This window comes from Canis lupus, chromosome 24, assembly GCF_003254725.2.
Source record: "Canis lupus dingo isolate Sandy chromosome 24, ASM325472v2, whole genome shotgun sequence".
Lineage (NCBI taxonomy): Eukaryota > Metazoa > Chordata > Mammalia > Carnivora > Canidae > Canis > Canis lupus.
Window position 1 is genome coordinate 20,491,151 of NC_064266.1, and position 15,126 is coordinate 20,506,276.

Sequence of the window (15,126 nt, forward strand, 5' to 3'; positions counted from 1 at the left end):
CCACCAATTGTAGTGTTTTATCTTATCTATACATGGAGGGCCTAGGGGTTCAAGAAATCCAAGAGGAAGAATTCAGCTACTTATGAAAATGACAAATGGGCCACTCATCTGGGTAATGGCTCCCTGGGTCTGAAAGATCCTTCTCTGGGAGAAGAGTCAATATTATTGTGTCTTAAAGACATAATACACTTCTTATGGACTGCAAAAAAAAAAAAAAAGTCATATTCTTTCATTTTCACAATATCCTATTTGTCTTACGCATCAACCCAGCTCAGGATGAGAGGAACTACACAAGGCCATGAATGCCTCATGTTAAGGATGGGTGGGGGGGAGGGGGTCATCTTAGAGGCTGGCTATCACATGTGAAATGAGATAGGGCATATAAAGTATTCAGAGCCATGCCTGGCATGTGATGTATCCTCAGTAAACATTAACCATCCCTAACAAGTGTCCTGCTTTGTTCTAGCCATGTAGGATCTGCATAGCAACCACTTTCATTTAACCATTTGACAGATATTTAATTGAGGAGCTCAGTGTGCCAAGCACTGTTCTAGGAGCTGGAGAGACAGTTACGAACAAAGTATAGCCCCTGGCCTTATGTAACTCACACACACAACAGAGATAGAATGTCACTCCTTGGTGACTCAGATGTGACCCCTGATAGAGCCCTCTCATACCTGTGAGCCCATCCTGGCATCATAGGCAGGTGGAACTTAGACCCATTTTATTCCTGGGTTGGGGTCAAACAAGCTGAAATGAGCTCTGAGTCCCCAAGGAGTCAGTATTTCTCCAAATACAGAAGTTCTCCAAATCAGATGCTCAGTAGCATCACCCAGGGAGCTTGTTAAAATACACAACCCAAGGTGGCCTGACTCACAGGTCAGGAGAGTTTAGAGATCTGCCTTGTAAACAAGCACCCCAAGCCTTGCAAACTGGCCAACCCCATCTGAGACTCTGTTCTGCAGGCTTCAGAGGTACAGGGGAGGGCTGGCCCACTCTTACAAAGTCTCCAAGTCCAGTCTCAAAAGCAAGGCAAGGCTTAGTTACATGGAGAGGAGAGGAACAGGCTGGGGCCCAGAGACACCAAGCAATTTGTCCAGGAACACACAACCTACAGGGTCAGTTTTATGTACACAGTGGTCAACTTCTTTAATCAAGTATATCTCGTGTTGTCTATTAAAATAAATAAGTGAATAAAAAGGCATAAATCACTTTCAGCTCCTTCCATCAAGAGGGAGAATCTGTTTTCCCACCCCCTGAATCTGGCTGTGTGACATGCTTTGGCCAATGGGACATTTGGTGGTGTAACACCAGCACAGCTCGCACATTGGCATCTGTCTTCTCTTGTGGCTTTTTTTTTTTTTTTTCTCTTGTGGCTTTTTGAAAAAAAAGACCAAGACCCAAGACCACCCAAGACCACCATGTGAAGGGGCAGGGGTTAAGCTTCTTGGAGGCCGAGACCTTTTGGAACAGAGCTGAGGCTCTGAGCCCATCCTTAGAGCCTGCTGCCTGACAGACAGACGACACACAGCCAGCAGCAAGCCTGGGCACCGACCTGGCTGCGGCTGCCCGCGACCCTGGGAGTGAGCCCGCAGCATCCAGCCCACTCGGCCCACCCCGAGAATCAGGGACCATGAAGTTTTGGTGTTTGTCATGCAGCAAAGACTGCTACAGCCTCGTCACCGGAAGAGAGAAGTTTCCTCCTCTCACTTAGGGCAAATTTTCCTAAGTCGTGGTAATTAACACTACCTGCCCAACAGGACAAACTCCAAATTGCAAAACCTCACCCAGGGAGCTTCACGTCTTGCTCAGTAAAATCCAGTGTGGAGGGCACCTGGGTGGCTCCGTAGTTGATCATCTCCCTTCGGCTCAGGGCGTGATCCTGGGGTCCTGGGATCGAGTCCTGCATCAGGCTCCCCGCAGGAAGCCTGCTTCTCCCTCTGCCTATGTCTCTGCCTCTCTCTGTGTGTCTCTCATGAATAAATAAATAAAATCTTAAAAACAAAACAAAACAAAACAAAAAAAACCAGTGTGAATCTGTCGGTCCTCTTCTATCTCATAGCTAAGGCTCCTAGCTAAAGGAACCAGGGCCTCAAGGTGCCTGTGTTAGGGCTGAGAGGGGTGGAGGGTCCCCAGGTCTCCGAGGCCCCAGCCCAGAAGGGATCTCCCGCAGAGGCACTCCTGCACACACTCCATTGGTCAGAACTACTCATGTGACTGTACAGGAGGGCCGAGCAGGTAGGGGAGGACCTGGAATATTTGATGACGCCCACTTTAGCCTTGAAGAACTTACCACAGATGTAATTAGTTTCTTCAGTTGTGTGGTTACCTGTTCAACGTCTGGCTCAGCTATTGGACTGAGACCTTGAACAGAGGCATCACGTCTGTGTCCATCTGGCACGACGCCCAGCCCGCAGCCATCATTCATAAAAGGGGTAGAATTGCTAAAATAAGTAAATAATTGGGCAGGCCACAATATTATCTTTTGTGTTTAGGTACCAGTTATACAGAAAACTGCCAATTAAATCTCCTATAGTCCCTCACTTGCAGTAATATGTATTACATTTAATATTGTAAAACTTTTATGATGATCATTATATGAATATAAAGAGAACATGAAAGGTCCCACTAATTGCATCAGGGATGTGGCCACAGGCATTACTTGGTCGAGAATGGATTTTGCATTTTTATGTGCCAGTTTTCATTTTTTAAAGATTTTATTTATTATTTATTGATTTATTTGCAAGCACAAGCAGAGTGAGTGGCAGAGGGAGAGGGAGAAGCAGACTCCTTGCTGGGCAGGGAACCCAATTCGGGGCTCCATCCCAGGACCCTGGGATCATAACCTGAGCCAAAGGCAGCAACTTATCAGACTGAGCCACCCAGGTGCCCCTTATATGCCAGTTTTCATGAGGCAGCCTCTGAGCAGCCCTATCAGAAGTCCCCACTTCAAGGCAAAACCAGGTGAGTCTTTTTCTCTGTTGTGTGGTCTTGGATGAGCCTTCTCTCTAAACCACATTTTTCTTACCTGTAAAATGACAACCGCATTCATAGGGTTAGTGTGAGAATTAAATGCGTTCCTCTGTGTAATGTAGATAAAAGGTTGGCACAGTACCTGCCACTTGGCACCCCCATTTTTTAAAAGATTTTATTTATTTATTCATGAGAGAAACAGAGAGAGAGAGAGAGAGGCAGAGACACAGGCAGAGGGAGAAGCAGGTTCCATGCAAGGAGCCCGACATGGGACTCGATCCCGGGTCTCCAGGATCACACCCTGGGCTGAAGGCGGTGCTAAACCGCTGAGCCACCTGGGCTGCCTGGCACCCCCATTTTATATGAGTTTGTCTCCCTTCCCTGTACTCTGCTGGTACTGGGGAGGACACTCAGCTTGTGAGGAATGGCACCTGTTAATTTGTGTGGTTCCAACTGTCTGTTGAAAGCTGAGAGGGAAAAGAAGAAAACTTGAGGCCCTGTCCCCGGCAATCTTGGGTGCATAGAGAGAAGGCTGACTTGTCCCTATCAGTTAGCTTTTGCTGTGTAACAAAACACCCCAAAACTCACTAGCTTAAAACAAGATCACTTTACTTAGCTCATGGTCCTGTGTCAAGTCTTCTGGTTGTGGCCAGCCTGGCTGATCTGTGCATTTGCAGACTGGTGGCTGGATGGTCTAGCATGGTCTCCCTCATGTGTCTGCAGCCAGCAGGTTATTGATCAGGACACTTCAGTTCTTCTTGGGCTTTCTACCACTGCCTCCTCCCAGAATTTGACTTTGCTCAGGTGACTGCCCCTTCTACATGGAGCATGAGCCTCAAGAGGGCCACACCCACCTGCGGCTGGAGGGTTGGCATGGCTAATTAGGGTTTCTGTTACTTGCAGCCAAAAAGGACCCTAACAGAAACACTACTGCCTCCAGAAGGAACAGAGGGAGCACGCAAGACCCCCCGGGCTGCAGGGAATCTGTTCTCGCGAACTACTCAGCGGAGGTGGAGACATAAGCCTCTGGCCTCACCACGGGGCAGGGAAAACTAAGAAGATATGGGGAGGAGAGACTAGAAGAAATGTCCAAGAGACATTAAAATATCTCATAATTCCTTTATTAGGCACAAGGTAAAAATATATTCTTATGGCAAAAAAAACCTATAGTGTTGATCCAAAACCCAGAATAGAGCTTGGGACTTTCCAGGAGGTCAGGGGGAAGACCCTGCCTCCTCTGTCCCCCAACTATGGTGCTCAGGCTAGAGGTGGAGAGCCATGGAGCCTCCTCCCAAATCACTCCTTGAGTTAGATGAGGACCAGCCTCATAGTTTGAACTGGTGAGCTGCCAGCCTGAATCCTTGGCTTGGGCCTGAACAGAGAAGACAGAGCTGCTGGGAGCACGATTCCTAGACCTGGGCACTGGAGAACTGACCTGAGTTGCAAGGGGGAGGCCTGGAGCCTTTGGCACAGGGATTGTGAGAGGGACCATCCCAGGTCAGAAGTCATGACCTGGGATGCATGGAAAGGTGTTGTGAACTCTGTGAGCAGTTTTCTCTTCCGTTCACTGTGTTCTCAGTACCCAGAACACAGTTTGGCACCCAATGAGCTCCCTAGAAGGGGTTTGTTAAATGCAGAAGCCTGTGTATACAGGTGTGAGGAACCACACAGGTGTGCATGCAGCACACTCCACACATGCTTCTTCCTTTCTCCCTTCTAGAAGGCACTAAGGTTTGGCTCAGTGCAAAAAACAAAAAAAGGCAGGAGAGAGCTTGGAGATACCCCAAACTCGGTCCACTGTTTGCGGCCGAGAGTCTAGGCCTACCTAGCCATATAGACCCGCTTCTCCTTCTCCCTCCTCTTCCTCGGCCTCCTCTAACCCTGGCCCTTCGGGGACCACCTGGTCAGCCTCCCAGAGGTGGGATCGGGGTGGAGCTGAGGGGATCGGGTCCTCTCGCAGCCAAGGGTGCAGCAGGATGCCCGCGGCTGTGAGCCGCTCAGCTGGCTCCCGTCGCAGGAGGCAGCGGACCAGGCAGCGCGCGGGAGCGGAGAGGCCCTCAGGCAGGGCAAAGGCACCGCGGCGGATCTTGCCAAAGAGCAGGACAGGCTCTGAGTCCTGGAAGGGGTAGTGGCCCGCCAGCATGGTGAAGAGCGCCACGCCCAGGCTCCAGACATCGGCGGCCTTGCCCGAGTACGAGGCCTTGGAGCTGAGGATCTCGGGCCCCACGTAGGCTGGGCACGCGTGCTTGTCCCACAGGGAGTCGTCGGGCCCGGTCAGCACACAGGCGTCCTCCAGGTTCTCCAGCACCAGCTTTGTCCTGTGGCAGGTGGAGACAGAGGGGTCAGCTCTCACGGGGACTCCCATGCCGCCACCCCTCACTATCACCCCCTTTAAAAAATATATTTTATTTATTTATTCATGAGAGACACAGAGAGAGGCGGAGACACAGGCAGAGGGAGAAGCAGGCTCCCCGTGGGGAACCCGATGCGGGACTCGATCCCGGGACCCTGAGATCACGGCCTGAGCCGAAGGCAGGTGCTCAACCAGAGACACCCGGGTGTCCCCACACTATCACCCTTAATGGCACCCAGTTTCTGAGCGCTGGCTGGCATTTGGCAGAATTGAGTGGTTGATTAATCACATTTTACCCATTTTACCAGGCTCAGAGGTATTAAGTCATTTCTCAAGGCCACAGAGCAATTCAGTTTGAACTAGGACTCTGAGAGGAGCCCATTTCCAATAGTCCCTTGGGGAGGGGACGAGGGGGCCAAGAACACTAAGCCTCTCCTTAACCAGAGGCAAACAGGATCCAAGCAGGTAATAAAGTGAGAGAAATAGAAGTGGAGACCATGCCAAACACCTCAACACAAACCCTGCCTGAAAGGGCACGGCTCACAACATTACAGTGGATATTATGGGGTGTCCCCTGGGTACCTGACCCAGAGCCAAACTCATTACCTGGTGTGTCTCATTTCGTCCTCACAGTCCGTCTCACAGCCCCAGCTCTCACCTACTAAGCGCCATGGCTGTGAACCTCTCACCGTTCCCAAAGTGGCCCCACGTTCCCATTTTTCCCCAAGAGAAGCCAGAAATCAGATTCTAATGAAAAATCCCACTTTTCAAACGTTGGCAGCCAATTTCAATCAAAAACAAATGAACAGGGCAGCCAAGGTGGCTCAGCGGTTTAGCGCCACCTACAGCCCAAGGCGTGATCCTGGGGACCTGGGATCGGGTCCTGGGTCGGGCTCCCTGCATGGAGCCTGCTTCAACCTCGGCCTGTATTTCTGCCTCTCTCGCTTTCTCTCATGAATAAATGAATAAAATCTTTAAAAAAAACCCACCAACAACAAATGAACATGTAAATGAGGCAAGAAAAAAAAAAGTGTGTGTAACCCACTTGCAACTTCCACTTTAAACAATTTCCACAGAGCACTCTGAGTTACTTTATTTATTTATTGATTGATTTATTTTTAAATTTTTATTTATTTACGATAGTCACAGAGAGAGAGAGAGAGAGAGAGAGGGAGAGAGGCAGAGACACAGGCAGAGGGAGAAGCAGGCTCCATACACCGGGAGCCCGACATGGGACTCGATCCCGGTTCTCCAGGATCGCGCCCTGGGCCAAAGGCAGGCGCCAAACCACTGCGCCACCCAGGGATCCCCTCTGGGTTACTTTAATAATAAACATTGTTACCAATGCCACTTTTTAAAAAATTACCACTGCTATTAAGATTATTCTATGACACCATTTCCTGGGTGTCCGCTGGCATTTCACAAACATTGACCAGTCCTGTGAATCATAGCTCTGGGTGGTGCTTGGCCCATTTTACAGATGAAAAAAATCAAGGCTCAGGCAGGTGAAGCCATGGTTCAAGACCAAAGAGCAGATAAAAATGTAGAACCAAGATTCAAAGCCAGGTCTGACTCCACCAGCCCTCTTCTATAAACAGTGCTTCGCAAACTATTGCCTTAAAAAGACAAAGAAGCACTTTTTCAAAAAAAAAAAAAAAAAAAAAAAGAAGCACTTTTTCACCTTGGCAGGCCTGTGGGTAATGAAACTTGCCCTAAGTTCAAAATTATTTGAAGCTGTGTATTAGCTTAAAAATCATTACAAAATTTACATTCTACTTCTTACTAAAGGATGTTCCTTATAGAATAAAATGTAGAAGGAAATAGAAAATCACCCTTAGGTAAGCATTACAGTAGTAACTGCTACAGGCAAGGTGGATGCCCTGTGAAATCCGTGGGTAAGTTTGAGGAGAAACAGTATTTATACTCATGGCCTTGAAGTACCTGCCCAAGGTATGTATGTGTGTATGTATGTATTTTTAAAAATTTTAAAAAAGATTTTATTTAGTTTGACAGAGAGAGAGAGAGACCACAAGCAGGGGGAGTAGCAGGCAGAGGGAGAGGGAGAAGCAGTCTCCCCGCTGAACAGGGAGCCAGATGTGGGGCTTAATCCTAGGACCCTGTGATCATGACCAGAGCCTAAGGCAGATGCTTAACTGACTGAGCCACTCAGGCGCCCCAAAAGGTAAATACTTTTTATTTATTTATTAAAGATTTTACTTACTTATTCATGAAAGACACAGAGAGAGAGGCAGAGGGAGAAGCAGGCCCCATTGCAGGGAGCCCAATGTGGGACTCGATCCCGGGATGGGGTGATCACGTTCTGAGCCAAAGGCAGATGCTCAACCACTGAGCCACCCAAACGTCCCAATACCTTTTAATTACAAATGGTAGGGACACCTGGGTGGCTCGGCGGTTGAGTGCCTGCCTGCCTGGGATGGCTCAGGGCGTGGTCCTGGGATCAGGGATCAAGTCCCACATCAGGTTCCTGCTTGGAGCCTGCTTCTTCCTCTGCCTGTGTCTCTGCCTCTCTCTCTCTCTGTGTGTCTCTCATTGAATAAATAAATAAAATCTTTTAAAAATTTAAATATTAAATATTTAATTGATTAATTAATTAATTTTTATTCATTAAAATTAATTGAAGTTAATTAATTTAATTAATATTAAAATATTAAATGATCAATGACTCGATCCAGGGTCTCCAAGATCATGCCCTGGGCTGAAGGAGGCACTAAACCACTGAGCCACCCAGGCTGCCCAAATAAAATCTTTTTAAAAAAATTACAAAGGGTAAATTAGGAATGTTACAGTAGAGAAACATGGCAGAAACCACCTTAACCAAATGACTGAGGTTAACATCACAGTACTATGTATCACCACATGTCTCCTGACAAGGCGTGCTGAGAGGGGCCTATCACTCTTGTAGTACTCTTCTTTTTTTTTTTTTTTTTTTTTAAGATTTTATTTATTTGAGAGAGAGAGCGCATGTGTGAGTGGGGGCAGGGAGAGGGACAGAATCTCAAGCAGACTCAGCCCTGAGCACAGAGCCCCACATAGGGCTCCATGCAGGACTCGATCTCATGACCCTGAGATCATAACCTGAGCTGAAACCAAGAGTCGGATGCTTAACCAACTGAGCCACCCAGGTGCCCCAATTTCTTAGTTTTGATAGTTGTTCTGTGGCTATGTGAGAAGGTAACATTAAGGGAAGCAGGTGAAGGAGATATGGAAACTCTTTGCACTATTTTTGAAACTTTTCTGAAAGTCTAAAAGTATTTCAAAAAGTTTAAAATGTGCAATGGGGGGTGGTGCCTGGCTGGCTCAGTTGGAAGAGCATGCGACTCTTGATCCCGAGGTCATAAGTTTGAGCCTGATTATTGGGGGTAGAGATTACTTAAAAAAAAAAAAATCCATTAAAAAATGTGCAATGGGGTTGCCCTCCTTCCCCCACACAAAAAATCTTGAAATGCAACCCATGCTCCTGATGGACATTCATGTGGACCTGATAGGCTAGCTGTGCTCCCTGATGCCCCCTGCACACCCCCAGGGTGTGGGGGAGGGGAAAGAACACCAGCTCTCCTTCTGCTCTCTCCCTCCAAAAATCACTGATTGTTTCACAGAAAAAGTTCCCAGGTGAGGAACCTTAAGGCCTGTGGTGGCTTGTTGTCTGTGACCATGACATCCTGAAAACATCTTGACAATGCAGCCCTTGGCCTTACCAATGGGGAAACAGGTCCAAAGACCCTAGGTCACCCAGAGTCAGCAGGTAAGTCCAGCCAGGCCTCCCACTTCTTAGGGTGGATCAGGACCTCTCTGGAGTCACATCTGGGCTCTGCTATTTATTTAGCTGTGGAATCTTGGGTGTTGCTTGATGCTCTGGGCCTGTTTCCTCACCTGGCCTATGGGAACAATAATAGTGCCTCCCTTATATTTGTAAGGATCTTGGCAGAGTCAGACACTGTAGCCAAGCTCTTCATCACTGTCAGCTACTATGACTGTCACAAAGGCCATGCTCCAGCCCGGGGGCTTTCATTAGGCGGGAGCCAACCTGTCCCTGGGTACCAGGCAGAGGTGCTAGTCCCGGCTTCTCCGTTCTGTGTGTATGTAAGTCACTTTGCCTTCGTGGGCCTCAGTTTCCCCATCATGGCCCATCTCCTCAGGATGTCTGTGATGAGGGTCTCTGGGACCACACTCACCTCTGGTGGTCGGTGAAGACGAAGCGCCGCAGCTTGAGATCGCGCAGGACCAGCCCGTGCTGGTGGCAGTGCGCCAGGGCCGCGGCCATCTGGCGGAAGAGCGCGGCGGCTTCGGGCTCCGGGAGGCGGCGGCGGCGGCGCACCAGGCTGTGCATGTCCCCGTGCGGCCGCGGGAAAAAGGTGTAGAGGTGGCGGGGACCCGCCACGACGTCGGCGGGCCGGGCCACGTGTCCTTGCGGGGGCAGTCGGGAGTAGGGCTCCAGCACGGCCAGGGCCTCGCCGACCGGGTACACCTGTGGGCGGGGCACGGCGTCAGCGCAGGTGCTGACAGGTGACAGGTGGCAGGTGGAGGCCGGGCTGGCCTGGGAACCAGTGGCAGCCAAGGGCTTAGGCCCTACTGCTGCGGGGCCCTCCAGCAGCCAGCCACTCCACCCCAGCGGGGCTGAGAGGCCAGGCAGCCAGGCAGTGGCAGGCTCACGCCCGACTCCATGCTCCATTGTCTGCGCTCTCCCCTGCAACCTCACATGGCCTTAACCTTCAGATAACTGGGAAATAGTAGGCAACGCAAACGAAAATAACCCCCAAGGCCGGGGCAATCCAGGAGAGCAGAGAGCGCACAAGTCACTTTATCACGGTCCTCACAGCTCCCATTCTCTGGGATTCACTGCCTGCCCGCCCTCTCATTCACTGTACACGCAGGCACTGCACGGCGGCCTGGGCCAGCGCCAGGGATCCAACCGGACTGCCAGCCATGGTCCCTGCCCTCCTGATGTCCAGAGTCCCATACAGTCTTGCAAAGGAAGCAAGACTTCCCCTTGCTCTCCCCTCTTGGCTCTCCCCTCTTGACCTCAGTCTTTCCATCTGCCAGATGGTCACAGGGTAGGCCCAATGACCTCCAGGGTCCCAGGCATTCTGATGTCTACTCCACCTCACCCTTACCTAGTGTGAATATCTTCAGGGGCTCCCCGCAGTCCAGTGTGAGCTCCTCTCTCATGCTTTCACAACCAGTGGCTGCCAGCCCTCATCTCCTGCCCCTCTCTGCTCTGGCCATGGTGAAGTCCTTTGAATCCTCTGATGCCCCATACTCTTGCTCCTCCAGGCTGCCTCCCCTGCCCGGACCTCCATTCCCCTACTTCTCCCTGGCTAACTCCTGCTCATCCTTTTCTAACATCCCCCTTGAATACATTGGAGGCTCCTGCTCTGTGCTCCCCTGGCCCCTAAGCACCACCCCTGGGGCATGTGTCATACTCTAGGGCCTAAGCTGTGAACTCCTCCAGGGCTGGTAATGTTGGGTTTACCTCTCTGGTCTCAGCCTAGCCCAGGGCCTGGCAGAGAGCTGGGGGCTCACTGGCTGCTTCCTCAATAAACACAGGAACAAAGTAACTTACGGACCCCTCGGCCCTGACAATCCTCTGGAGCCATGGCCCATTCCAGGCCACTGGGATACTAGGGGAGAGCGACCGCAGGGGACTTACCTTGCAGGTGTACTCAGTGCCTGTGGGGCAGTGCAAGGCCCGGTAGGCACGGCCACCTTCCTTGGGCTCCAGGAGGATGTAGGGCCCAAGCCGGGAGGCAGTGGTCACGGGGAGGGCCCGGGCCGGAGCAGGTGGAGGGCTCAGGGGTGGCGGGCAGGGGGGCAGCTTGGACTGGGGCCCACTTCCAGCTGGTTTCCGGGTGGGACACTCAGTGTCTAGCTCATTGTCCAACTTGAACCGCTTTCTCCTGGAGGGGGCACCCGCAGCAGCAGCCAGGGGGGTGGCTCGCATCTACAAAAAAGGGGAAAAAGCACTGAAGGGAAGCTGTTTGGTGGCCCTACTCTTCCCTCGCTGTCATGGGGGGTGACTTGGCAGTGTGCATTAAACCAACAAATGCACTCCTTGACTGAGTTTCCCAGGTCTGGGAATTTATCCTCCAATTAAAATGCTCACCAAAAAAATTAAACACCCAAAAGGCTGTTCAGGAGAGTCTTATATCTTATAGCAAAAGGCGGGAAACACCCCCAAGTGGCCAGCAGTAGGGGGCTGGTAAAATATGGTATAGCCACACGACAGACTACTATACAGCTCTGGAAGGGGACAGGAAGCTCTGTACACACCCATATAATGATGCAGGCATAGTCACCCCGGGCCCACATGATACAATCAACTGAACATCCATCATTAGGGAACTGGTTAAATAAATTACATGTTTCATCTGTTATATGAAACAATTGTACCATTTAAGATTGAGAAGACTTTTATTTATTTATTTATTTAATAATCTTTATACTCAACATGGGGCTCGAACTCACGACCCCAAGATCAAGTCATGTGCTCCTCCAACTGAGCCAGCTAGGCACTCCAAAATTGAGACAACTCTTGGGGAGCACCTCTCTGGCTCGAGCATAGGATTCTTGATCCCAGGGCTGGGAGTTCAAGCCCCATGCTGGGTATACTTAAAAAAAGAGAGAAAAAGAAAAACTCTTTATGTGCTAACTGGAAAGATCTCCTAAGTGAACTGTTAAATGAAAACAAAAACAACAAAAAAGAAGAAACAAAGTGGAGAGATGGACTTAGTGGTGGTGAGAGGGAAGAAGAGGGACTTTGCACTCCAGCAAAGCGTCACACGAAGGCAGGCCCGGTGGCTTGGCGGCTTAGCGGTTTGGCGCCACCTTCAGTCCAGGGTGTGATCCTAGAGGCCCGGGATCAAGTCCCTATATGGAGCCTGTGTCTCTCTGTCTCTCTCTTTTCCTCTCTCTGTTTCTAATGAATAAATAAAATCTTAAAAAAAAAAAAAAAGTGTCACAAGGACACTTGCTCCTAGTGCAAGGAGCTAGGACCTGTGACTGGGAGGGAGGGAGAGAGGGATGATGAATGAATGACATATGTACTGAATGTATATATAAATGTAAGCTCTAGAATGAATATATTGTCCAAAGAACAAAGCAAACTGCTAAACAATATACCTGGAGATGATCTTATTCTTGTAAAAAAAAAAACCCACCAGCATTAAAAAAAAAAATCTTCATATTTGCATGTATGTAGATATGTAAATGTACAGGACAAATTCTGGAATGACCCAGACTAAACTGGCCACAGTAGCTCCTGGCCTTCTGGGAGGACTCCAACAGAGGAAAGGATTTGGTAGGGAGGCAAGGGAATTTTCAGTTTCAGTAGTTTCAAATAAAGATTCTGCATTAATTTATTGCTGAGTATTTCAAAAAAGAGTGTATTTTTTTTTTTCAAATGTGAATTTTACTATTGCCTGATGGCCCAAGAGTGATCAGAATCACAGGTCAATGTGCAGAGTTAGTCCATAGACAGCTAGGTTTCACCATCAGGTAAGAAGTAAGGCAAGCAGGGGGAGGCCTCTCAAAGGCCCCAATTCATTCAACTACGGCGGAAGCCATCAGCAGGGCAGCTGTGTAACTGTGTATGCGGTGGATGGAGGAGACTGCAATGGCAGTCAGGGCAGAGAAGTTCTCTCTAGGACCCATCTGCCTACCCATTCAGGATCCAGATGAGGGACAAGGAGCCCAGGTATAAGACATTAGCAGGATATAGACTTCAGCCCAGTTAAAGACTTTCCCAAAGGTCGGGGGCAGAAAACATCTCTCAGAGACCATTCTCAAACTGAGGGCCACGTACTCCCAAAATCCCAAAAGCATGGGATGCCTTGGGAAGGATACTCCACATTGAGTGAAAGGCCATAATCCCAATGTGGTAAGAATGAAACAGCAGGTGGCTGTAGTCAGATATTCTTGTAGTCAGATATTCCTAATCCTGGCTCAGACTTTTCCCAGCTGGGTAGCTCTGGGCAAGTCCTGCAGTCTTCCCCAGCCTCAGTGCCCTCATCTGTAAAGAGGGAGCAGGATGCAAAGTCCATATGATTTTTTGCGATGATGAAATAAAAGCACAAATAATTTAGTGACCCTGTTGCAGGGTGGGTGTCAGTAAATGATCACCACTGTCAGCCCATTGCTACTACTATTCATAGCCGGAGGTCCTTCAGTGCTCTCCTTCGGACTGTGGCTGGGGCGGCTCTCCTGTGGCCACATCAGCACACCAGGCTGCTTGGCCATATCCATGCCTCAGAGGTGGGTGGGGCTTGGGATAAGCTCCATGGGGCAGGTGGAGTTACTGTAACTGAGCAAGGGACTTTGCAGACCACACTGCAGGACTAGAATCTCCACTGTAGGATGGAGCAGCCCCCAATATCTACCTCTTGCTGTTTCCTGACACCTCTAGGGGAACCAGGGCAGGTCATACCAAGCACACACTCACAGAACCCAGAGCAGACAGGTGTACACACACCTCTCAAACGCACAGGTTGTCCAAGCCAGCCAGCTGAGACACCACATTAAGGGCAGAGGGGAGCATGCACATCGTTAAGGACACGCATCTCGTCCTCTGTGGACAAGCGTGCAGGCATACACACACACTCGCCGCGCACGGCGGACAGCAGTAAGGTCACAGGCAAGGTCTGACACGCGCCCCATCCCCCCACGGGCCCTCGCCCCGCCCTCCCCAGCCCGGCTCCTCCCGTGGGAGCGGAAGCGGCGGGCAGCGGGTGTCCTGAGGCCGAGGATTCAGCGGAAACGGAGCGGCGAGAGGCGAGAGGCGGAGAAGCTACGGAGGGAGGCCGGCCCCGGGGCTGCGAGAAGGGGCGGACCTGGGCCCCAGCCCCGCACACCCGGGGTCCGCAGGCGCGAACCGCACACGCGCGCAGTACAACCCGCAACCCGCGGCCGCAGCGCCAGGTGCGCACCTGCGGCCGACGCTCCGTGCGCTCCGGGGTCCCGCACCCGCGCGCGGCGGCCTCGCTCCACTCGCCCTGCACCCACCCCAGGACACCCCAGCGCGGCCCCAGCGTGTCCCCCGCTCAGCGGACACCTGCCACCAGGTGCGCAGCCCTCCCCACCGCCCGCACCGTCCGCCGGGACACATCCCCCCAACCCCGCAGGCTCACTCTACAGTGACACAGACCCTGCAGAGTCCCCAGCGACGCCCACGGGCCCCTCACACACGCCTTCCCCCGCCCCACACTCGCCTTTCGGGGCGACACTCCCACGTCTCCGCCCCGCCACCCTCAGCCCCCGGGAGACCGCCGCCGCCACCCTCGCGGGTGCGCCCCTCCCGCCCGCTCCCGGCCCCTCTCGGGCCCCCTGGGTACCTCTACCGGGCGTGCGGCGGGGTCCGGGGCCGCCCGGGCTCTCCCACGTGGCGGGGGGCCCGCTGCGACGCGACTGAGCTCGGGCCCCCGGCCCCCGGCAGCCGGACACGTGCGGAGCCGCCCGCGCTTCCGCTGCCAGTGTCTCCCGGCGCCCGCGACGGCCCCGGCCCCGGCCCGGGTGATGCAAACCTGGGCTAATCGGCCGCCGCCTGATGCGCTCAGGCCCGGGATTGCACCATCCCCGGGAGCCCCGCCCCCGCGCGCCCCGCCCCGCCCCGCCCCTCTCGCCTCACCCGGCCTCCAGGGGTGCCTGGGCTCCGCCTCCTCCCCCACCGGCCCCGCGCAGACCACCCCCGCTGCCTCTCCCTATCGCTTTGGAAAGAGCTTTTCTGAGCCTCAGTTTACCCGTACGTGAAATGAGGGAGAACATCCTTCCATCTCAGGATGCAGAGGAGA

The 15,126-nt window shown here is 51.8% G+C and overlaps 1 protein-coding gene across 2 annotated transcripts; it reads right to left on the reverse strand.

Moving 5' to 3' along the window:
- Positions 1-4,078: 4,078 nt before the first annotated feature.
- TRIB3 (tribbles pseudokinase 3) lies at positions 4,079-14,919 on the reverse strand. 2 transcript variants are annotated; one of them, XM_025469610.3, is made up of 4 exons: positions 14,860-14,919; positions 10,995-11,285; positions 9,520-9,812; positions 4,079-5,291 (listed from the first exon to the last, which is right to left on the reverse strand). In XM_025469610.3, exons 2-4 carry the CDS (start codon positions 11,283-11,285, stop codon positions 4,799-4,801), a joined length of 1,077 nt encoding a protein of 358 aa, XP_025325395.1. In that variant the 5' UTR covers positions 14,860-14,919; the 3' UTR covers positions 4,079-4,798. The 2 variants fall into 2 exon arrangements, with proteins under 2 accessions (XP_025325395.1, XP_025325394.1); XM_025469609.3 differs by lacking the exon at positions 14,860-14,919 and adding an exon at positions 14,671-14,853.
- Between the last annotated feature and the right edge of the window lie 207 nt (positions 14,920-15,126).